This window comes from Salvelinus alpinus, chromosome 35, assembly GCF_045679555.1.
Source record: "Salvelinus alpinus chromosome 35, SLU_Salpinus.1, whole genome shotgun sequence".
NCBI lineage: Eukaryota > Metazoa > Chordata > Actinopteri > Salmoniformes > Salmonidae > Salvelinus > Salvelinus alpinus.
Genome location: NC_092120.1, coordinates 18,755,366 through 18,778,435, shown reverse-complemented (window position 1 = coordinate 18,778,435; position 23,070 = coordinate 18,755,366). Strand labels below are relative to the sequence as shown.

Genomic DNA, 23,070 nt, shown 5'->3' with positions numbered 1-23,070 from the left:
GATATTCATCCAAACTAATAACAAAATAGTACGGTACATGCCCATTACATCAAATGAACAAGGATAACTTCAGTTATTCAACTTGTACAATGCCTCCAATCAATTACTAATTAGTACAACTATATCACGTGTAACCGACAAGTGTACAGGCCAGGGGTTTTCAAGAGAAACAAAAATTACGTCTGTTCCAGGTAACAGTTTACTACACAAATACCCATATATCTGTTTAGTTGTTTAATTGTAATGTAATTTACATTGTAAATAATATGGTGAGGGCTCAAGCTCCCCAAAATGATGAATACAGACTCTTTAAATACACAGGTTGGCAATGGGACTTTAATTCATTCTTCAAAAAGTACCTCTAATTGGAGGTAGTAAACTGAAGGTATCCAGACACTTCATCTAAATAAAATTCATAACCTTATTTATGGTCAACTACATTTATGTGCTTTACTGAATTATGAGGTTTTACATTCTATTGGTCTCTGGTTAGTAGGGTGACTTAACTTCATTTTATTACCAAAAAGTCAACTCCTTGTTTTGGTCAGCACAGTTACTTGAAGACCTCCAAGACCAGTTGGTCTCCCTGAAGGAACAGATGGATCTCTGCAACACTGTTCTGAAGGACTTGGTGGACCTGCGGGGTATTTTAAGGGTATGTTTCTCCATGCTTCAAACTCTGAAAAATGTGTCAACCACAGAACCGAAGTATCTCTCTGAACCCCACAGGAGAAGAACCTTAGTGATGGATCATTCCCTGCTCCAAAGTGACTTTTACTCGTGGTGGAAATGTGTATCATTTTGTATGTCAAAAATTATCATGGATCATCTAACTTATTTGCTTGGGCAAAAATGGGAGACACGTCCGATAAGATTTCATTAGTATTATATTGCTCTCAATTCAAAAAGTAATTGCTTTATTATACAGTACTACTTCATACAAAACAAGCGTAAGCAAACCAATTTCACATGATACGTTCTTTTAAAAATAGAAATCCTTCACAACTTCAAACTCTTTGGGTGTTGAAGACAGTCCTCTGGAAGCTTTAAGTTTCCCCCTCATTTTACACATTGAGTGCTCAAATAATCAGGTGTACTTAACTATGAACAGAATTCCAAAATACAAACTGTGCTTTTTCCAAACAACTGCCAGTGTTTTGCACCTATGAACTCACCATTCTAAGCATCTGACCATTGGTTACAAAAAAATCCCCATTTCAGCTGTTGTTCGCCTGATAATTTAACCTAAAGGTTAAGTAAAATGTATTCCATAAAGGCTGAACATGAGACTCAACCCTTGTTTAAACAGCTCTACTGGGGTCAGAACCATGGTTACGTTTACATTTTAGTAATATAGTAAACGCTCTTATCCAGGGCATTTAGGGTTAAGTGCCTTGCTCATTGGCACAGACAGATTTTTCACCTGGTTGGCTTGGGGATTCGTTTCAGCGACCTTCCGGTTACTGGCCCAACACTTTTAACCGCTAGGCTACCTGCTGCTCTGGCCACTGTGGAGCTGGTGCGAGATAAGTGTCGGAAAATGTACCTCTGGGATATTCTACTGTACTCAATTTTACCTTTACACAGATTCATAGAGAAGATTGAAATACTGCTAGTTTTCCCTGAAAACTATAATTTTTGTGCTCCTGCTAGCTAGCAGTATTCACCGTAGCCATTTTGGAATGGCAGTGTCAGTGCCAATCAGCTAGCTTCTTTGTTCAATGTGACTTGCTCTTGGTCATCACTAGCTGCTACAGACATAGACCCTGCCATTTCTCTTCTCAAAATGTGGTTTTAAACCTAATCACACTACCAACCTTAAATTAAGAAAAGCACATTTTTGTTTTCATGAATTCAGTCATAAACCCCACCTATTTCTTCCATTTCTCTCCCCAAAATGTAATTTTAAACCTAACCTTAACCGCACTGCTAATCTTATGCCTAACCCTTTCCTTAAATTAAGAAAGCTTGTTTTCATGACGTTTTACAATATAGCCAATTTTGACTTTGTGGTTGTGGTAACTAGTGGATATCTGTGCCATTCCATAATGGCTGCTGTGGCTACTGCTAGCTAGCATGAGGATGAAAAGGGCCGTTTGTTTGGAGTACAGTGGCATATCCCATCCCTGCATTGAGGTACGTTTTCCCACCCATATCTCGTGCTGGCTCCAGTGTCTTAATGTAACCAAGATTGCGTTTTGAGCTTAGTGCAGCTCGGTGTAAACAAGCATAACAGTAGGGTCAGTATCTTCTAGCAAAGGTAGAACCAGCACTTTCAATTCTAACAATTGGTCTAAACTGTTAAATTGGGTTAACAAATCGGGTCCAAATTTGTATCACCCTTACAGATTAACGTAAAGGTAATTGAGATGTCTTGAGCAAAAACAGCACATACAGTACGAGAACACAAGAAAAGATGATTGTTTTTCACCCAAAACTTTTAAAAAGATGCAGCGTACAACATTTGACACAAATAATTCTTACAACAGAATCATATTGTAGTAATTTTTCCCGAAGCAAATCCAGTTAGTGTTTAACCAGGTAACTCACATGGGAGGCAAAACAAGTACATGTAAAAATGACACGATTCAATATTCAATGGAAAGCAATGGGGGTAAAATAAAAATAAAAATTTCAATGCCCAGGCTCACAGCCCCACCTCAAACATGATACATCACACATAATAAATTGGACCTTCACATAAAATGGATGATCATGGTGATCAAAATAGGATGCCAAGTTGGTCATACCGCTAAGTTGAATACTGAAAGATTGGTGAGCAAAATTGGTTACGTACATGGAGCTTCGCAAATGAGAAAGTTGAGCCTTCAAAGTTGACATTAGCAAACCTGAATATTGATTTAACAGAATTACTTGGACCAAGACATTGACGTAAAAGGTTGGTCATGATTTTTGTTGCATTTTGTACTTTAAGGAATACTGCAGTCAAATCATTGCATAGATATTTTCTTTAAAAAAGGTATGCATCGAATTGGATGTGAACATCTTGAGGGCAGTAAGAGGGTGGGTCAGGGTTCATATTTACAATACATCAAGTTATTGACCAGCATTGTGAGGGGGAATACCTATACCGAACAACAATATTAATGCAACATGTAAAGTGTTGGTCCCTTGTTTCATGAAAATAAATAAAAGATCCAAGAAATGTTCCATACGCCCAAAATGCTTCTCTCTAATTTCATGCATAAATTTGTTTTACATCCCTGTTAGTGAGCATTTCTCCTTTGCCAAGAGAATCCATACACCTGACAGGTGTGGCATATCAAGAAGCCGACTAAAAAGCATGATCATTATGCTGGGCACATGATGTCAAGTTTTGAGGGAGCGTGCAATTGGCATGCTGACTGCAGAAATGTCCACCAGAGCTGTTGCCAGAGAATTGAATGTTCATTTCTCTACCATAAGCCACATCCATCGTTTTAGAGAATTTGGCAATACGTCCAACCGCAGACCACGTGTTACCACGCCAGCCCAGGACCTCCACATCCAACTTCTTCACCTGTGGGATTGTCGGAGACCAGCCACCGAGACAGCTGATGAAACTGATGATTATTTAGGTCTGTAATAAAGCCCTTTTGTTGGGAAAAACTCATTCTGATTGGCTGGGCCTGGCTCCCCAGTCGGTGGGCCTATGCCCTCCCAGGCCCACCCATGTGAAATCCATAGATTAGGGCCTAATGAATTTATTTCAAATTTACTGATTTCCTTTTCTGAACTAACTCCGTAAAATCTTTCAAAAATGGTTGCGTTAATATTTTTTATTTAGTATAATAAAATAAACTAATTATTTAACATTTGATAATTCACATTCTAGTGGACCCAATTTTAAGTGCTAACTACATGAATCAATATTCCAGGTTATCATCAAGTTTTGGTATCGGTTAAATCTCAAAACAGGAAAAGGGCAAAGCCCATGTTAGTTTACACATTTCTCCTAATCAGGTCTGCCAGACAAAGATTTCCTGCGTACTCTGTTATCCTATGATACATGATGACGCCTAGGTTGGATCTCAGTCACTCTTTACATGCTAAATAATAGAACATGATAGCTGCTGTCAATCAATGCCTGTGAAGTAGCAATTAAAAAATGTTGATGTAATTACAATTTCCAACTACAACATTGATGTAGTGATCTGTAAAATAAAGTATTAAGTTGTCTACAATACAGTACTACAAAAAAATCAAGAGAAACAATTTCAGTCTACAGTATATTTCTGCAGTAACATCTTCACATAAAAAATGACAACAGAAAAATAATAATTGGGGGATCATTTGATTTGTTGGCACATTTATCTGTTAAATCTTCCAACAAAAAATGAAGCATTTCTTTTCAATGTAATTTTGTCCACTTGTAGACAGCTGCTAAAAGGCATTGAACAAGACTAGATGAACAGGAGGAAAGTCAGGCAGCGTGTCCAAATCAAGCCATAGGCAAAGATTGACAAAACAAGGAGCCAGCTCAGTAAGCCACAGCAAGTGAGATATCCTGTAGTAAGGCAAGTTTGCTCTACACATGATATTTGGGCATAATGCCTTCTCTCCAATTATTTTTGTTGTTGTTCTGTAAATCATTGCATTATGTCCCATGTGAAACAATATCGTCATATACTCTAAGAAAGTTACTTACAGTTGCATTTGAAAATAAATACTATGTTGACTGCACAGAAGCCAATGGCCCTAAAACTAAACCATTATAAGGCTTCATTTTATACTCTTCTGCATACGACGTGTGAGCATCTGCATGGGGGCAGAATGCAAAGACAAAGGGCAGCGCAGGGGGTATTGTCTTTAGTTTCCAAGGTTCAAGTCTACATATTCAAAATGTATATACAAAACAAATACATTCTAAAACAAGCTGAAGGAATAAGTGTTCATATATTTAAATGTAATGTATTTACACCATCAACACCCTTCAGAAACCCCTTCTGACAGCAGTGGTATTTAAATATTGTCATAGTAATAACGCAGATAACTAGTCATATTAGACAGTGCACAAAGAGGGGAGAGTGCAGCCGAAAAAGGGGGCTACTACAATCGATGGGCATCCGGGCAGTTGACTCCTAAAATGTCTAAATGGACAAGCTCTTATTAAATAAAGGAAAATCTCAAGCTGTATAAATTAGATATGCCGTGATGCATCCCTGAGTGGGTCCAAATTCATAGAGAAACAGTGTTGTGAGCAATTATTTTCATAATTGATTCATGATTTCATTGTGAAGACATTTTGCTGACCAAAACTCAATTTAGGACCTTTGACAACCTTAATATACAATTAATTGCGTTGTGTTGAAACAGCTTTCTGAAACGAATTGAGAGGGGCTCCATAAAACAAAAATCAGTAACAGGGGGGACTAAAAAATAAACCTTGGGCGAAAAGTGGAATAAATTAACAATGATTACAATGATGATGAATAAGCTGTGACTTGATGACAGTCTAAGGTCAGAGATTTTGATATTTTTTCTCCAATAAATAAAAATTATTGACAAATTAAATATTAAGTTATAGGCTTATTACTAATGTATTTACTTCTAAATTATATTTAAAAAAGCAAGCAAATTGTGTCACAGGCAATTTCTTTTTCAATTAGTAAATATACCTGTAAAGAAAGACAAAAACGAACAAAGCGAGACAAAAGACAAAACAATGATCTGGGCTACACTAGCTAATTTAGGTAAAACACTGGAAATTACTCTTCACATTATGGCATTAGCAAGACATTGCTTTTAAGGGAATGGCAACACTGCCACACTAATTCCTTGTAGGAAATATAGTTGATGAAATTCCAATTCACTTCACATGCAGTGCATTCTGGTCAATCACTTACCAACTAATCATAATAGTTACAGTTAAGAACTATTGTACAGTACATGGATATAGACAATGTTTTGTTGCTCTCAGGAATCAGCTTCACGCCATATTAGAAGCACACAATAGTTCCTCGGGCCTTTCAAATGATCAGTGCTTAGGACCTTGTTTGATGGAGAGCCAGCCAATTAAGAACACTTTTCTAGACTGGCATGCATTTTGCGGCTTTTTCAAAATAAGCCCCCTCATTAAGTTCCACTTACAATACTTGAAAAGCAGATGCGTAGTGGGTGAATCGGCAAGTACGGCTGCATATGTGCAATATGCACACTCCCTTTAATTTAACAATGGTAGAAACTCCCTCTGCCCAACGCTTACACAAAAATGCTTTTAAATCCATGACTGGGAGTATGCAAGAGAAGAGTGGAGAATAGGGACCACTAGGGGTTGGTGGTGGTGCTAGTGCCAGCGGTGGCCATAGTGAAGTTATCATTGCTGGTCACCAGTAGCAAAGCTTCGATGTTGGCCGTGCTCTCGGGGCTCTGCAGGGACAGGAAGTCCGACACGGATGGTTTGGCCACCATGGACGTGATGGTGGGGGGGTTGGTGGTCGCCGTGGCCACCCCTGGGGGGAACGTCTGTACAGAGGTTGAGGGGGAGGGGCTACCCGGTCCTAGTACCGCTCCTGTTTGGGGAAGAGGAGGGGACTCGTTCACTTCCGAGGTGAGCGATGGGAGGCAGCACAAGGGGGAAGAGGGTGCCGGGGGGGGTACGGGGGGAAAGGGCAGTGTCACGGGAGCGGGGGGTGGTAGAGGAGTGGGGAGCACTGCGGGCTGTTGTTGTCGTGCTGCCGAGGCGTTGCTGCTCTTGTTGGAGAGCTTGTCTTTAGCAGAGTCCCTGCAGGCACACTGGCACTGGCAGGACTCCTCCTGTTTGATGATGATGACGGGCAGGCTGAGGCCGATCTGCTGGACAGAGTTGCCTGTAACACATTACAAAACAAGGGTTGTATATTTCATTAGGCACGAAACGGAAAGAAAACGGTTCAAAACCCAGTGAACACTCCAATAAGAAACGCCTGTTTTCTTTTTCTTTTGCACAACACTTTGAAATACAATGTACCCTAATCAACACAAACAGGAGCTATAGCATAACTACAGACCAAGCCAGCTGTCCAATAATATCCAATCCTATGTAATTCAAATTTCATTAAAATGCCACTAGGGGACATCAAATTAATTTGTGCCATGTAAATACATTCAACATGGATGACTTTTCTAAATGACGGACGAGTTTGCTTTTTAAATATCCTGATTCATTAAACATTGGTAGGCTACCCCACATGAAAAAAATACTACAGTACTTACTATATAATTCTGTGTATACTTAAGCAATAAAGCCAGAGGAGGTGTGGTATATGGCCAATATACCACGGCTAAGGGCTGTTATTTTCATGATGCAACGTGGAGTGCCTGGACACAGCCCTTAGCCGTGGTATATTGGCCATATACCACAAACCTCCGAGGTGCCTTATTGCTATTATAAACTGGTTACCAACGTAATTAGAGCAGTAAAAATAAATGTTTTGTCATACCAATGTTATACGGTCTGATATACCACGGCTGTCAGCCAATCAGAATTCAGGGCTCGGACCACCCAGTTTATAATTAAGCAATAAGCCCCGAGGGGGTGTGGTATATGGCCACTATACCACGTCTAAGTGCTGTTCTTAAGCAGGACACAACGTGGAGTGCCTGTACACAGCCCTTCGCCGTGGTATATTGGCCATATATCAGAAAACCCAGAGGTGCCTTATTGCTATTATAAACTGGTTACCAACATAATTAGAACAGTAAAACGAAAAGAAATGTGTTGTCATACCCATGGTATACGGTCTGAAATACCACGGCTTTCAGCCAATCAGCATTCAGGGCTGAACCACCCAGTTTATAATATGGTATACATACTATAGTATTTACTGTAATGTTTTCGCTGAATTTATTGTAGTGTAGTTTTTTTTTTGTGTGGACATGATTAGTATACCGTAGTATTTACATAAAGTGGGAGCTTTCTCCTTGAGGAAACCTACTGGACAAATACTAAAACAGCACATTTTCCATAACCTGTAGGTAGGTAGGACCGTGGTCTGAACAAATAGTTCAGAGCTTCAGCTCTTTTCTAAAACCTGAAGGGAACACAATATTTGTAGGTTTCTCACTTATGGGTGGCACAAATTGGGATATGGGGAAGGGGAATGGGCAGACTATATGCAAATTAAATACATTAGTATTGCTATAGTTAAAAACTAGTGTTTTTGCAAACTGTACCGTTTTTGCAGACATTACTGTAGTATTTACTATAGTGTTTTACCATATACTACAAAATGATATAGTGAGTACTGTACATGATCAAGGGATACTACAGTGTGTAGTATATTATTCTACAGTATACTATAGTATTTTTTTATGTGGGCCAGGGCAGCATTATTGCTGTTAATAATCACACTGGTAAAAGTAGGGGACAAATCTCACCTGAATTTCCTCCCACTGGTATGGCTGTGGTGAAGAAGACCTTCTCCACTTTTGGACCTCCGTGTGGCTGGAAACAAACAACATTGATGTCCACACAAATGCATCAGCACCCAACCAAACTATCAATTCAATGTTAACCGGCATGTCAAACCGGCACTCTTACCGCTTGCTCTGGGTTCTGTTGGCTGTTGGCAGCGGTGTTAAGGATCCACTGCAGGTTCTGGTCGGACATGACGATGCTGGGCTGCAGCAGGCTCTGGGTGTGGCTGTGGCTTGGGGCGATGGTGGGGGCAGAGGCTGGGGGCGCCAGGGCAGGGTTGGTGTTGCTGGCCAAAGGCACAGTGTGTGTGTGAGCCACGGCGGGCAGCGGCACAGTCTCTGTGGGGGTGGCAGCGACTACAGCGCCCAGAGCCGCGTTGGCGAGGGCTGGGCCTGGCACCACTACTGGCGCAGCAGAGGGCACTATTGGAGCGGTCTGGGCGGGCAGCGCCACGTAGGGGGCAGGCACATCTGGTGTCTGCAGGGCAGTGGGTAAGGTTACGAAGGTGGCAAGGGGCTGGGTGGAGCTGATTGCGGTAACATTACTAATGGTTGCAGGAGATGCTGGCGGTTGGGAAGAGGGGGTTTGGCTAACAGGGAGCTGGGAGGAAGCCTCCAAGACAGTGGTGGAGGTGGTGTCGGTGTGAGGGTGAGAGTGTGGGTGGGAGTGGGAACAGGAGGATGAGGAGGAAGGGACGAGGGAGAATGAGAAGGAGATAGGGGTGGATCCATCGCCCATGGTGGACTGACCAGTCTCCTGGCCAAAGGCTTCGACAAGGCTCTCTGAAAAATATCAACAAATACAAAAAGAGCAAAAGTTAGCCTGAAAATGCACTGAAATCAACCCGAGTTACAGTTTATAGATTGTGATGGGTACTTGCCGTGAGGATGTGCATCGTCTTGACTGACACTGTTCTCCGGACTCTGGAACATGAGCTCGAAGATCCTCACAGGGGTAACACTGCTCAAGTCCAAGTGCTGAGAATGTAACACAGATGTATCAAAGCATTACACGATAATACATGTCTGTCTTACAATAAATCTTTATTGATCCTTTATACAGAAACAAAATAAATATGGTTGTTTTTGCTGTCATAGTAACCCACCACAAAATAAATTGTTCATACATGGACAAAAGCAGAAGGACCTATAAAGTCAAATAAGGGCTGATGAAATAATGCGCGCACACTCACATTGTGGATGTTTTCTCTGAGCTCCGAGTCAGTCGAGATGAGGCTCAAGTCACTGAGGCACAGTGAATGATTTGCATCCTGTAATTAGAGAGGAATAGGCCCAAATTAAATGTTCCACTGCCTAGAAACATTAACAGAACGAGACATTGGAGAAGCCAAGAAGCCTTCCTTTATTGAGCAAAAGCCGTCTAAAGTCATAAAGATGCATAAGGATAGAATGTAGATCATAAAAACAATCAAAACAGACTGTACTGACAGCAGGCACAATGTTGTAGGTACAAATAAATGAGTTTACCCATAAAAAAAAACAGATATCTTAAAATGACTTCGCAGGCTAATCCATGTTAAAAAAATACTAACAATACACTCTATTCAGTCACTTTTATCAAAGAGTGAGTGCATACTTTAAAAGAAAATTGGTGGCCGTAGAGGGAATCGAACCCACGGCTATGACGTTGCTAGCGCCATGCTCTTACCAAAAATGAGCCACACATGATCTGTCTGAAATAGATGCTTTGATTTATGTATGGCTCACCTCGGACAGGGGGTGTGTGAGGGTGACACTGAAGGGCTGGCCCTTGTCCCCATGGCCCCTGACGTGACTCTTCAAACTGTACTGGCTGCTGAATGCTTTCTCACAGCCGTTGCTGGGACAATTGAAAGGCTTCTCCCCTAAGGTAAGGAAGGATGGTGGGGGAAGGGCGTGGCGAGCGAGACGAGAGAGAAGGGAGGAAGGAAGAGGGTCACCTTCACTGTATGCCAAGGGAAATGACTTTCAAAAAGTAATGTTAAAAAAGTAATGTTAAATCAAACACTATCATTTCCTAATATAAAATATTGGAAAATGTGAAGAGATATTAAGCGCTACTCGCTGTCTCGGAGGTGTGGAATGTGGATTAATGATTGGTTGACTGTCATTCTGAGATTTGACTGAGAATTTATTTTCCAAACAGAAGTAGTAGTAAAGCGTACCTGTGTGTGTCCGCACGTGCGTCTTTAGGTGATGGCTGGCAGCAAACGCCTTGCCGCAACCATCATGGTCACACCTAGAGGGAAGATCACACAAATGATCGGTCAATGTAAGCCAAACAGCAATAGAGAAAAACCTGTGGAGATTAAGCTGACGAAGAATAATTAAAAAATGCAGAAATTAGAAAAGCTGGTGCATAATATATATATATTTATTTTGGTGCGCCACAAAGCAGTGTCATGCCCCTCACCGTTCTTCCAATACAAAGCCATATATCTAACTATTCAGAACAGATGAAAGATATAATCCCCTCAAGGTGCATTTTTCCCACTCCATTAGGCTACATTTGTTTATATGCATAGAAGATCTCATATCAAGAAAACGGTATCCTCATTCAAACATGACCAGATAATGTCCTTGCTTTATATTCAAGGCAGCGGTCTTCCTCCCCTTGTGAAACATAAACCACAGTGCGTGCGTGGAGTCGGAGAACTCACCGGAATGGTTTCTCCCCTGTATGAGTGCGAATGTGCTTCCTCAGGTCACTGAGTGTGGTAAAGTACTTTGTGCATCCCTCCGATTCACAGTTGAACGTCTTCCCCGTGTGCAGTCTCTGGTGCGCTTTCAGTCTGCCGAGAGGAGATAATTACAATCAACCACGGGGAAGATTTAAAAAGGAGCTACGTGTAACGTTTGGGGGATAAATTCATTTTCCTTGTCGTTTTTGAAGAACACGTCTTAGAGATAGCTTATTACTGCTTTCTAACCATGTCATAATTTTATTCCTTTACTACAAATATAATAACTGACATTTAAATGGTAGGCCTACTTCCAAGTGGAAATGTAGCTCTGTTAATAAGAGCAAAAATATTGAGCTCCTGAAAATGTTCTCACCGTCTTGAATTAAATAAACATTCCAAAAACATTAGAACACAGCAGACTGTTAATGTGCAAACACTTGGGCCTGGAAGATTAGGTAGCACTCCAGAGAAAGAGACCAAATTGGAAAATAACAACCTAATCTTGCTTTAAAAACTTTAAGGACACAATCCAGGGTCATGTTGATTAGGGGAAGCAATGGAAAACCAAAATTAGCAATTCTTATTGGACAAGTCTAGGTAGTCCTTCCCTGTTTCAGTCGGTTTTCATCTGTTTAGTGCCTAATGAAAAAGGACCCTTAGCCTAGTAGAAATGTAGTGCCACCGTTTCCCTTATAGGAGAGGACAGGGCAGCATGGTTCTGACAAGAGAAAAGTAATGTGATTAGGGGGAAACAACACATTGGCTTGGCTGTGCTGATAAATGGACCCTGACAGGGGAGTCGATGGTGGCACGCTTCCACCACCGCCTGTCTCAGTGGCCTTCGGTTCAATGTCACAACACTGGAGCCACTGGCTGACTAGCCTACTACTGGCCTAGCTGAGGGCCTCCATTTATAACGCCTTCATTGAGTGCTAAACCGAAGAAGCTAAATGTAGCAGACACTACAAAACCAAGAACTCAGTCAAATTAGAAAACTAAATTGGGACATAAAACAAAGTCCAAATCACTGTAAGGTCTACTGCTGTAGGGTCTACCTGTTGTATTCGGCGCATGTGACTAATAACATTTTATTTTGATATTAGGCTAGAACACCCAACAATGCACAAAAGCACTGTTCAGTACTTAGACTGACAAAATGCTTGGGCCTACAGACAAACTGTGCTGTAGATAAGAAAAGCAAGCACATCCTCTTCTTTTGATACATCCTTCTTTATGCTATGTCAGACTGAATGAAGAAACTAGGCCTAGGGCTGGCACGATTACCATATAACTGCGTAACTGACGGTTATGGATGAAGGCCGTCAGAACTAACGGCTGACTGAAGATGGGAAAAGTTTTGCTATTAGAACAGTTATTACCGTGACATCGATAAATTAGTTGACCAATAACAGTCAACCAAAACACCATGAGTGTCACAGCCCTAAACCTACACATTGTTTGCTAATCTACTATGGAAGAATACCTCTGAATGGGTGTAGGCAGGGCAGAAAATGTACACCTGCCACATGCAGGTAGATTTAGGTATTGGCGGGTAAGAATGTCTATTTCACCAACAACTTGCACGGCTCTACAGTGAGAGCGTTACATTCGTAAATAAAAATAGTCAAAAGTCAAGTATGAGCATCTGCGGGTTAGAAAGATGCTGCAGTAGCATTTCCAAATGATTTGTGCTGTTTTGTTTCATAACTACTAAATCGCACAAATAATTACAAATCCTATATCCCACCTCGCGTAGCAACACTCCCTGGCAGGGGAGCTGTGCGCACTGAGTGAAGCGCTGATAGATTCATTTTTGGTGGCGCTGCAAACACACCGCCAGCCCACTCATTAGGCAGGATTAGGCGTCTGTTTACTGCGGCAGATTGACGAGGGCGGCATTTTCCGAGCCAAACTGGCCAAGATGCACCTCCAACAACAACACATAAAACCTAACTTAATTCTGCCCAAAAAGAATGACAATTTCTCTCAACCAGTGGCATATTGGCTTTTTAGGTGAGTGCTGATGCCGCGTTTTGATAAGCAGTGGCCACTTTTTGAAGGCAGGGCGCAAAATATTTTGACTGTTGATTCCCAACACTATGGTTCAGATTTTGTACGGTCTAAACCAGCCTTGATTTGGGCCCAAACATAGACATCTATAAATTACTTATTTTCAACTTTCAATCAAAACGAAAAAAAATTGCCTGATTTCAACATCCGGAAAATACATTTTCAACATCTGTAAAATATGTATTTTCAACATCAGGAAAATAAGTATAATTTCACCTTTCATTCAGAACCTAATTTGAACGTCTCTTCAATGTCTGAAAAATAGTTGTTTTTTTAAACGCCATTTCACTTACTGGGACGGGGGACGGGGTAAAAATGAAAAATGTGTCTAATTTAGTCTTTGTCCTCGTGTTTATTGGCTATTTACATTGTTTTGTTGACAAGCTCGGTTGTTTTTCAACATTAGTTGAGTCTGCTGCTTCAACTGATACCGACGAGACACCCTAGTCTGATCCCAAATCACAGACACACGTGTGACACGACTCAAATGGCCCCATTACCACGGTAAACCTTCCACCCTTAAAGAGGCTGCTGAACATTTTGGATAAAATAATGAAATTGAGTAATATACCACATTACTTCTAATACATTTCTTGTTTAAGAAAATTAACAAGCATGGTCATCTGTTGTTTTGTGTTTTTTTTTTTATGGTAAAGAATCTGAGTGGCTGTGGATGGTGGACCAAAAAATACATTTTAGGCCACAAGTGGAGACTAGATATGTCACTTTACATATTTTTATGTTGTATCTATTATCTTAGTTATTATCTATTTTACATGTAATTTATTACCTGTTACCTTTGATCTATTATCTATCCATCTTTAGTATAGGACTACATATACAGGTAACTGCCAAAATAAAGGAAACACTTGAGTAAATGAGGGATACAAAGTATACTGAAAGCAAGTGCTTCCACACAGGTGTGGTTCCTGAGTTAATTAAGAAATTAACATCCCATCATGCTTAAGGTCATGTATAAAAATAAAAATGCCCAGTTGCCCATTATTTTGGCTACCATGACTACAATAAGAGATCTCAGTAACTTTGAAAGAGAGGTCTCAAAAGAGCTTAAAGGGTGTGTGTGTGTGTCTCAGTCGCCAGCTCTCAACCCAATTGAACACATATGGTAGATTCTGGAGCGGCGCCTGAGACAGTTTTCAACCACCATCAACAAAACCCCAAATGGTGGAATTTCTGGTGGAAGAATGGTGTCGCATCCCTCCAATAGAGTTCCAGACACTTGTAGAATCTATGCCAAGGTGCACTGATTCTGTTATGGCGGCTCGTGGTTGCCCAACACCCTATTAAGACACTTTATGTTGACGTTTCCTTTATTTTGGCAGTTACCTGTAGATAGATAGTCATCCGATTAGTCAGCATGTCTGGGAATATTTCGACATGCAGCTGGTAAACTTTGTGTTAGTCGAGCCTCACCTATACAGAGTGTTGAAGGCCTTCTCGCAGCCCTGCACGTCACACTCAAAGGGCTTCTCCTTGGTGTGAACGCGCACGTGGATCTTCAGGCTGTAGGAGGTGAGGAAGGCCTTGCCGCAACCCAACTGGTTGCACACAAACGTGTACTCGCCCCGGTGGGTCTTCTGGTGCGTGCGCAGGTTGCCCGCCGTGCTGTAGGTCCGTGTGCAGCCCTCAAACATGCACTGGTACCGCTTCACCTGAGTGACAAACAAGAAGACAATTACTTTTTCTTAATTAATCTTTCCTCGATTCTTTGCGACATCTCTCCTCGCCTCTCAAAAGACTTTGGATAATAAGGTCCGAGGGGAGGGACCTTGGACCTTCTCCTACTCCAATATGGTTGAGAAGGAGGCGAGGCGATAGGATGAGAGCCAGAGTGAGAAACAAACGGGGTATGTTTACACAGGCAACAATGACACGGCGCATGAGCGGGTAAGCGCACATGACATCAGTGACTTGACCCCCCCCATCCATTTCCACCGGACTGATTTTGTTGTGCACCGTGTTTCAACTCAGCAGTCTCTGCATTCAGCGGCCGTGGCAGTCAGTCTGTTTTATGGCTCTGTTCTGCTCTCACACAAAAGGCCCCGGGGAGAGAATAAAGCCGGCTCCTTTCCCCTCCTTCGTATACCCATAGAACACACTAGCCTACATTGTCATAACACAAAGCCTTCCCATCCAAGCTTTACCCCCCCCCCCCCACAAAACAAATCTATTTTCAGAGCTTGCATTATACCCCATAACCTAATTCCTTGATCCTGTTGTAGACTAGGGCTAAAAAAATATAAACACTTTGTTACGCAAATTTCAAAAGAAAGTCAACCAGCCCTGACCTCGTAAAAACAACACTCTTTTCCCTTAATAAATAGTCAACAACGGCTTACATCATCCCCTTATGTAACTCCTGGATAGCCACATTGCACACAGAGGCCCTACTAGACACAATAGTGAGGCAGCCTGTCCAATTCCAGTTATTTTTCAGAGCTAGCGGTCCTCTATTATTTCTCCAAAAGGATGGATTCCAGCCATGACAACTGGTCCACTAGCAGTCTCCGCATGACACTACAAATCACTGGAGCCTAACAGAAACGCAGCGGGAGTAGCCTAAGACAACTGTTGGCCTATGTTTAAGGAGGAGATAGAAGGAGAAACCCACAGCCGGAGGTCATATTCATCAGGGACCAAACGGAATAAAACTGACTGAAATACGGAAGGATTACCTGAACTTGTCCGTTGCAAAACGTTTTGCTACATTGTGCACTAATGAATACGACCCAGCATTACCTGTCCCTTGGTGATACTAGGCCTAATGACTGACTGGTTGTGCTATTCATTCAAGTTTCAATGTCATGTGCAAAAGTACAGTGAAATGCTTTCTTGCTAGCTCTAAACCCAACAATGCAGTAATCAATATCAATGTTGTAAAAATAACATAAGGTAGAGCGAAAACACACAAGAAATAGAAATAAGAACATGAGAAAGTAAGAAGCTATATACAGGATCAGTCCAATACCATATTTACAATATGCAGGGAGTGTACTGGATTGATATGTATAGGGGTAAGGTGACTAGGCATCAGGACATATGATAAACAGAGTAGTAGCAGAGTATATAACGAATGTGTGCGTGCGTGTAGAGTCAGAATAAATGTGTGCATGTTATGTGTGTGTGAGCAAATGAAGTGAGTATGTGCGTGTGTGTGTTGGAGTGTCAGTGTGCGTGAGTGTGTAAGGTCCTGTGAATGTGCATAAAGAGTGCAATTATATATATATATTTTCTAACACAAGTGCGAAGGAAGGGAAGTAAGAAGTATGAACATGCACCCCACACAGTGAGGAGCCTGGCTGCTGTGCTGCTACAGCATATCAGCTGTACTGTATTGTTATTCAACCCCCACAGCTTCACGACTGACTCCCCCACTTCTGCAGCATCACTTCAAATTACACAGGTTCACTAGATTGGCATGCCATCGCCTCCCACATGCACAGCGGGGAAAGATCTCTCTAGTAGTAGGCTACACAGAGAGTGTCTAATGCAACTAGATGCTGCAAGGCCTACTGAAATGGTATGTAAGAATGCTGCAAAGCCTACTGAAATGGTATGTAAGAATGCTGCAAGGCCTACTGAAATGGTATGTAAGAATGCTGCAAGGCCTACTGAAATGGTTTGTAAGAATGCTGCAAGGCCTACTGAAATGGTATGTAAGAATGCTGCAAGGCCTACTGAAATGGTATGTAAGAATTCTGCAATGGCTACTGAAATGGTATGTAAGAATTCTGCAAGGCCTACTGAAATGGTATGTAAGAATGCTGCAAGGCCTACTAAAATGGTTTGTAAGAATGCTGCAAGGCCTACTGAAATGGTTTGTAAGAATGCTGCAAGGCCTACTGAAATGGTTTGTAAGAATGCTGCAAGGCCTACTGAAATGGTTTGTAAGAATGCTGCAAGGCCTACTGAAATGGTTTGTAAGAATGCTGCAAGGCCTACTGAAATGGTTTGTAAGAATGCTGCAAGGCCTACTGAAATGGTATGTAAGAATTCTGCAAGGCCTACTGAAATAGTATGTAAGAATTCTGCAAGGCCTACTGAAATGGTATGTAAGAATGCTGCAAGGCCTACTGAAATGGTATGTAAGAATGCTGCAAGGCCTACTGAAATGGTATGTAAGAATTCTGCAAGGCCTACTGAAATGGTATGTAAGAATTCTGCAAGGCCTACTGAAATGGTATGTAAGAATTCTGCAAGGCCTACTGAAATGGTATGTAAGAATTCTGCAAGGCCTACTGAAATGGTATGTAAGAATTCTGCAAGGCCTACTGAAATGGCATGTAAGAATTCTGCAAGGCCTACTGAAATGGTATGCTAAGGACTGCTTTGGGTTGCATTGAGACATTTAGAACACCTAGGCTCGAGAAACATTGAAAATAACATCTGCAATGTTTGGCATCCACATCTGCAATTATGACAAAAGTCAAAAGGAAATGAGGAGGACACACATTTTGGAGAAGCAACATGAACGGATGACAAATCATGAGTTGGCAGAGGAACAATCGTTTGGGGTGATTGCATCTTTGGCTCAGAGTCTGTAGATGAGATTTCATAAATCCAATTGTAAGTAAGCAAAATGCATTCTCTCTCCCTCAATGACATCATGCAAGTAGCTAGGCTAGGAGGGGGAGGAGTGGTCTGGCTCCAGCAGAGCACTTCAACACAAAGACAGCACAAGGACCCTAATGGCACTGGCCAACATGGTGACAAAGGGGGACCCTGGTAACAAACAGGAACTTTGTTGCATTGAGGGTGCAATATTTGGCCGGGCCTCATCATGATAGGTTAGGAGTAGTGTTGAACTGATCACTGCTGTAACCCTGAGCTAGCCTGTTGTTACGGTGCTGCTTTGCATTTTAGGAAGAAATAGCCTAGAGGTGTAACCTTCCAACAAGCTCCATTGTACTCTTTTGCATGCCAGCGTGCCTTACACAATGTTTAAGAGCTAGCCGTAAAGTCTGAAGCCACTAGACCTGCCATCATAAAGTACAACACAAATAATGACACTGCACAAGCTTCAGATGAGTCATTTACTATGTGTGCTGTACTGTACACAGCAGAGGAGGGGTTAAACATTTATCATATAAAAAAAAATACAGTGGTGGAAAAAGTACCAATTGTCATAACCAAGTAAAAGTCACTCAGTAAAATCCTACTTGAGTAAAAGTATTTGGTTTTAAATTTGGTTTTAAATATACTTAAGTATCAAAAGTAAATGTAATTGTTAAAATATACTTAAGTATCAAAAGTAAAAATTACTTCAAATTCCTTATATTAAATCATGATTTTCTTGTTTTATAAATTTACGGATAGCCAGAGACACACTCCAACACTCAGACATAATTTACAAACAAAGCATTTGTGTTTAGTGAGTCTGCCAGATCAGATACAGTAGGGATGACCAGGGATTTTCTCTTTAAGTGTGTGAATTAGACCGTTTTCCTGTCCTGCTAAGCATTCAAAATGTAACGAGTACTTTTGGGTGTCAGGGAAAATGTATGGAGTAAAAAGTACATTATTTCCTTCAGGTATGTAGTGAAGTAAAAGTTGTCAAAAATATAAATAGTAAAGTAATGTACAGATACCCCAAAAAACGACGTAAGTAGTACTTAAAATATTTTTTACTTAAGGACTTTACACCACTGAAACCATGTGGAAGCAGAAAGGTCTTGAGAAGAAACGTAGCTCACTAAGTAAATCAAAGCATTTCGTTCACCCAGTGAATTTACTCTCCCTGCTCACGCCTCACGTTGCTCCCTTTCAACATGGGGTCTCTATTATTTTTACTTAACACAACACACTAGGCTAATTGTGTGTTGAGATCAAGTACATTTAAAATCAGGCATTGCAAAATCCCTGATCTACAAACCACCTAGCATTCCGAATGACTACTCATTATGTGATCAAGATTAGTGATTCTGGGCCTCCCGGGTGGCGCAGTGGTCTAGGGTACTGCATCGCAGCACTAGCTGTGCCACCAGAGACTAGCTGCGCCCAGGCTCTGTCGCAGCCGACCGCGACCGGGAGATCCGTGTGGCGACGCACAATTGGCCTATCGTCATCCGGGTTAGGGAGGGTTTGGCCGGTAGGGATATCCTTGTCTCATCGCGCACCAGCGACTCCTGTGGCGGGCCGGGCGCAGTGCGCGCTAACCAAGGGAGCCGGGTGCACGGTGTTTCCTCCGACACATTGGTGCGACTGGCTTCCGGGTTGGAGGCGCGCTGTGTTAAGAAGCAGTGCGGCTTGGTTGGGTTGTGTTTCGGAGGACGCATGGCTTTCGACCTTCGTCTCTCCCGAGCGCGTACGGGAGTTGTAGCGATGAGACAAGATAGTAATTACTAGCAATTGGATACCACGAAAATTGGGGAGAAAAGGGGGTAACATTTATTTTAAAAAAAGAAAAAAAGATTAGTGATTCTGCGCCTTGCCGAAACTGATCCTCTCAAACACGCTGTATGACCTCCACACAGCGTCACATAACGCATTTCAGTGGCGAGGGGGCACGTAAGCCAACATACCTCTCTTTGCTTGGTCTCCGGACACTCTGAGTGCAGGGTGAGGGTGGCCCCCTCGATGTTGCGCGGCATGGCCATGGAACCCGGGTTGATGATGAACTGGATCTGGTCGGGCGAGATGGTGTGATGCACGTATCCCTGCGACATGCCGTCCTGGTCGTCCATGAAGGTCATAGAGCCTTCCTCCTCTTCCTCCTCCTCCTCCTCATCGACCAGGAAAGTGCCCCCGTCGTCGTGGTCCCCCCCGACGCAGTGTCCATGGTCCTCCTCTCCCTCCTCGTCCAGCCGGATGGGGTCCTGCTCGATGAGCACCGTAGTGCGGTCGTAGACGCGGGAGCCCGAGGGTGCCGACATCAGGTCGTCGTCATCTTTGTCGTCGTCGTAGTGTGCCATCTTGTCTTCATCGTTGTCCTCTTTGTCATCGTGCTCGAGGCGGTCCACCCCCACCTGCAAAAATATGGAGGCCTCCGTGCGAGGGCCACGCTCGCTCATGGTCCCGGCTGGGCTGGCCGCCTCTGGTGGGTGAGTGTGCACAGAGGAAGGCGTGCTCACTTGTTCCTGCACAGAGGAGGATAGACAGGAAAGTGTGAGGGTGGTGGCTATTAGGAGTTGTGCTGTGCCCCTTCAAAATCAAAGTGTTCATTTTAAATGCAGGGCTGTGAGTGCTGACCTACCTCTTTCTGAATTTCAAAACAATTCTGTTAACAAAAACAATCTCTCTGCTTGCTACGTCTAGAGCCATTGAAGTAAAGAATATAACAAATTATGATTCCTTGCAATGAAAGTAGCTAGAGCCTAGCTTCAGTCAGTGACCTGGGCTAACGCAGTAGCTATTTGGCCAAAAGGGGAAGGACTACATGACTCCAAATAAAATACAGTAAACAGGAAATTTGAGGGAAAAAACAAAAAACAAAAAGGCTTCAACACTTGAGGCTAATTTTTCCACCTTCCAAGAGCAGAATATAGATACTTGGAAAGTTATTTGGTTGAGTATTACAAAAGGTAGGTAAAGTGGGACAACGCAGAGCAGCTATTTTTTGATGCCAAAGACAAGCATGGGTACACTTGCTCTAGAAGCAAACACCTAACTGTTGAGAATGCAGCTAGAGAAGATACATGAACAGTTCTCTGGCAGTACCAGTTTAAAAACCACCAAATCTATAGCCTAAAGTTTGGTTACTAAAGTAGTATAGTGTAGGCTACTCGTCATCTTCAAACATGTCATGCATAGCGCCATAAACACTTGTCTAAAAGGTGGACAGTTATACCTATTCCCTAATGCTGGAGTGAAATGATAAAACTCATCTATTCTCTACGATGCATTGGAATAAGGTCTAGATGTAGCTATAAATGAAATTTGTTGTATGAATTAGCCTGAGTATGACTGTTATATGGGTAGATTTGAACCCTTTCCAATAAGGAGCCAGCTCAACTGCAGAAGGCTACTAATTCGATGTAGAAAATGTGTCAGAGTGGCTAACAAATAGTAAATAAATCCAATAACACCCAAATGGACCTCTATACCAGGCGGTGTCAGAGGAAGGCCCTAAAAATTGTCAAAGACTCAAGCCACCCAAGTCAGAGACTGCTCTCTCTGCTACCGCACAAGAAGCTGGACCGATGAACAAAGTCTGGAACCAACAAGACCCTGAACAGCTTCTACCCCCAATCTATAAGACCACTAAATACTGTAGTTAAATATTTAATCAAATAGCTACCCAGAGTATTTGTATTGACCGTTTTTACACTATTTTGACTAATCCCATACACTGCTGATACAGTTCATGATCTATCCTGTTGCCTAGTCACTTTATTCCTACCTAGACACACACACTTTTTCTTTTATTTCTACCTATATTTTCAGTTAAGAACAAATTCTTATTTACAATGATGGCCCATCCCAGCCAAAGCCGGGGCAATTGTGCACCGCTCTATGGGACTCCCAATCACAGCCAGAAGTGATGCAGCCTGGATTCGAACCAGGGACTACAGTGATGCTTCTTACACTGAGATACAGTGCCTTAGACTGCTCTGGAGCCCATATATACATAGGGAGCCTAAATGTACATACACCTATTACCTCGCACACAGACTCAGTACTGGTACTCTTGTGTATATAGCCAAGTTACTCATTGTGTATTTACTCCTAGTGTTATTTTTCATTTTTGTCTTCTCTGCATTGTTGGGAAGGGTCGTAAGTAAGCATTTCACAGTTAGTCTGCCTGTTGTTTACGAAACATGTGACAAATAAATGATTTGGTTTCATACAGACCATCACAATGGTCTGTATGTTCCTAGGCACTAACCATCTCGCCACCCATGGAGGTCTAGAACTTCCTGATTTCGTTTGACAGCACAGTGGTGCCAGCCAAAGTTGATTTATCATGGACAGTGAGCATTACACCAAATATATTTACAAACACTTTCAGGAGACAAGTTAAAGATGGCATGTCACACTCATCTGTGATTTCGCCTTTTGACTAAAGGCTCCATACAGCGCGACGGCATCACTAGTAGCTAGCTAGTGCGTTTGTTAATAGTTGTAATTATTTGGCTAGGTAGCTAACGTTCGTTGGGCAGCTAACTTTAACGTTGCAAGGACAACCAACTTCCATCCTGATAACGTTCGTAATAACTAGATAACCTTAGGTAAATAAATATATCAATAGTTAGTTGACTTCGATCGACATGACAGTTCAATTAACTTAACTAGTTTGCTAACGTTAATATGTAAATGTCTCGCTAGTTAAACACTTTTACATAGCATGTTAACTCAAATGAAAACATGACAGATATTTTTTACAACGCTATTTTGCTAACGTTTAGCTAACGTAACGTTGGCTTGAACGATAGTGTTTGTTGAAAATGTCAATCTAGCTAACGTTAATCAACAACGTTTCAGACTAGCTATAATACCAATGAACAAGAGCATGTTAAGCAGCTACCAAGCATGCAGCGTAAAACAACAAGCACGGTATGTTATGCTTAGATATCAAACATTACTAGCTAACTAGTTAGGCAACGTTATCGTTAGCTAAAAATCTGTGAACTAACGTAGTGCTAGCTAGCCAGCTAACGTTAGTTTGACTGGCTGTCTGTCGATAAATCTCCCGTCGAAGCAGATAACTTTTACTTTGCCAATTTTCAGGGCTCCACTAGAAACATATATACAACACAGAACACATTTACCGGTGCAGCGCAAATGCCGACTTGGTTTATGTTTCGGGTAGCTTAGCACTTTCTTCCCATCTCCTCCCTAGTGGTACCATGATTAAATATAAACGTCATATTTCAGCCTCCCCTCGTGTTGTATTCTGGGAAATATACCCCTCCCATGTACACTAGTCCCCCTATAATGAAATCGAAACTACTGAAATTAA

At 42.0% G+C, this 23,070-nt stretch overlaps 1 protein-coding gene across 1 annotated transcript; it reads right to left on the bottom strand.

Annotated features, from left to right (window-relative positions):
- Positions 1 to 314: 314 nt before the first annotated feature.
- LOC139564117 (metal regulatory transcription factor 1-like) lies at positions 315 to 23,026 on the bottom strand. Its single transcript, XM_071383326.1, has 11 exons — positions 22,880 to 23,026; positions 19,694 to 20,248; positions 14,586 to 14,824; positions 11,058 to 11,189; positions 10,563 to 10,636; positions 10,126 to 10,262; positions 9,591 to 9,668; positions 9,275 to 9,375; positions 8,522 to 9,176; positions 8,359 to 8,425; positions 315 to 6,809 (listed from the first exon to the last, which is right to left on the bottom strand). Exons 2-11 carry the CDS (start codon positions 20,180 to 20,182, stop codon positions 6,268 to 6,270), a joined length of 2,514 nt encoding a protein of 837 aa, XP_071239427.1. The 5' UTR covers positions 20,183 to 20,248; positions 22,880 to 23,026; the 3' UTR covers positions 315 to 6,267.
- Positions 23,027 to 23,070: the final 44 nt, after the last annotated feature.

Coding starts and splice junctions, on each gene's coding strand:
- LOC139564117 (XM_071383326.1), bottom strand. CDS start 20,182: ATGAGCGAGCGTGGCCCTCGCACGGAGGCCTCCATATTTTTGCAGGTG. Junction 9,669..10,125: donor TCACACACCCCCTGTCCGAG/GTGAGCCATACA, acceptor CTCTAATTACAG/GATGCAAATCATTCACTGTG. Junction 8,426..8,521: donor AACAGAACCCAGAGCAAGCG/GTAAGAGTGCCG, acceptor GTTTGTTTCCAG/CCACACGGAGGTCCAAAAGT.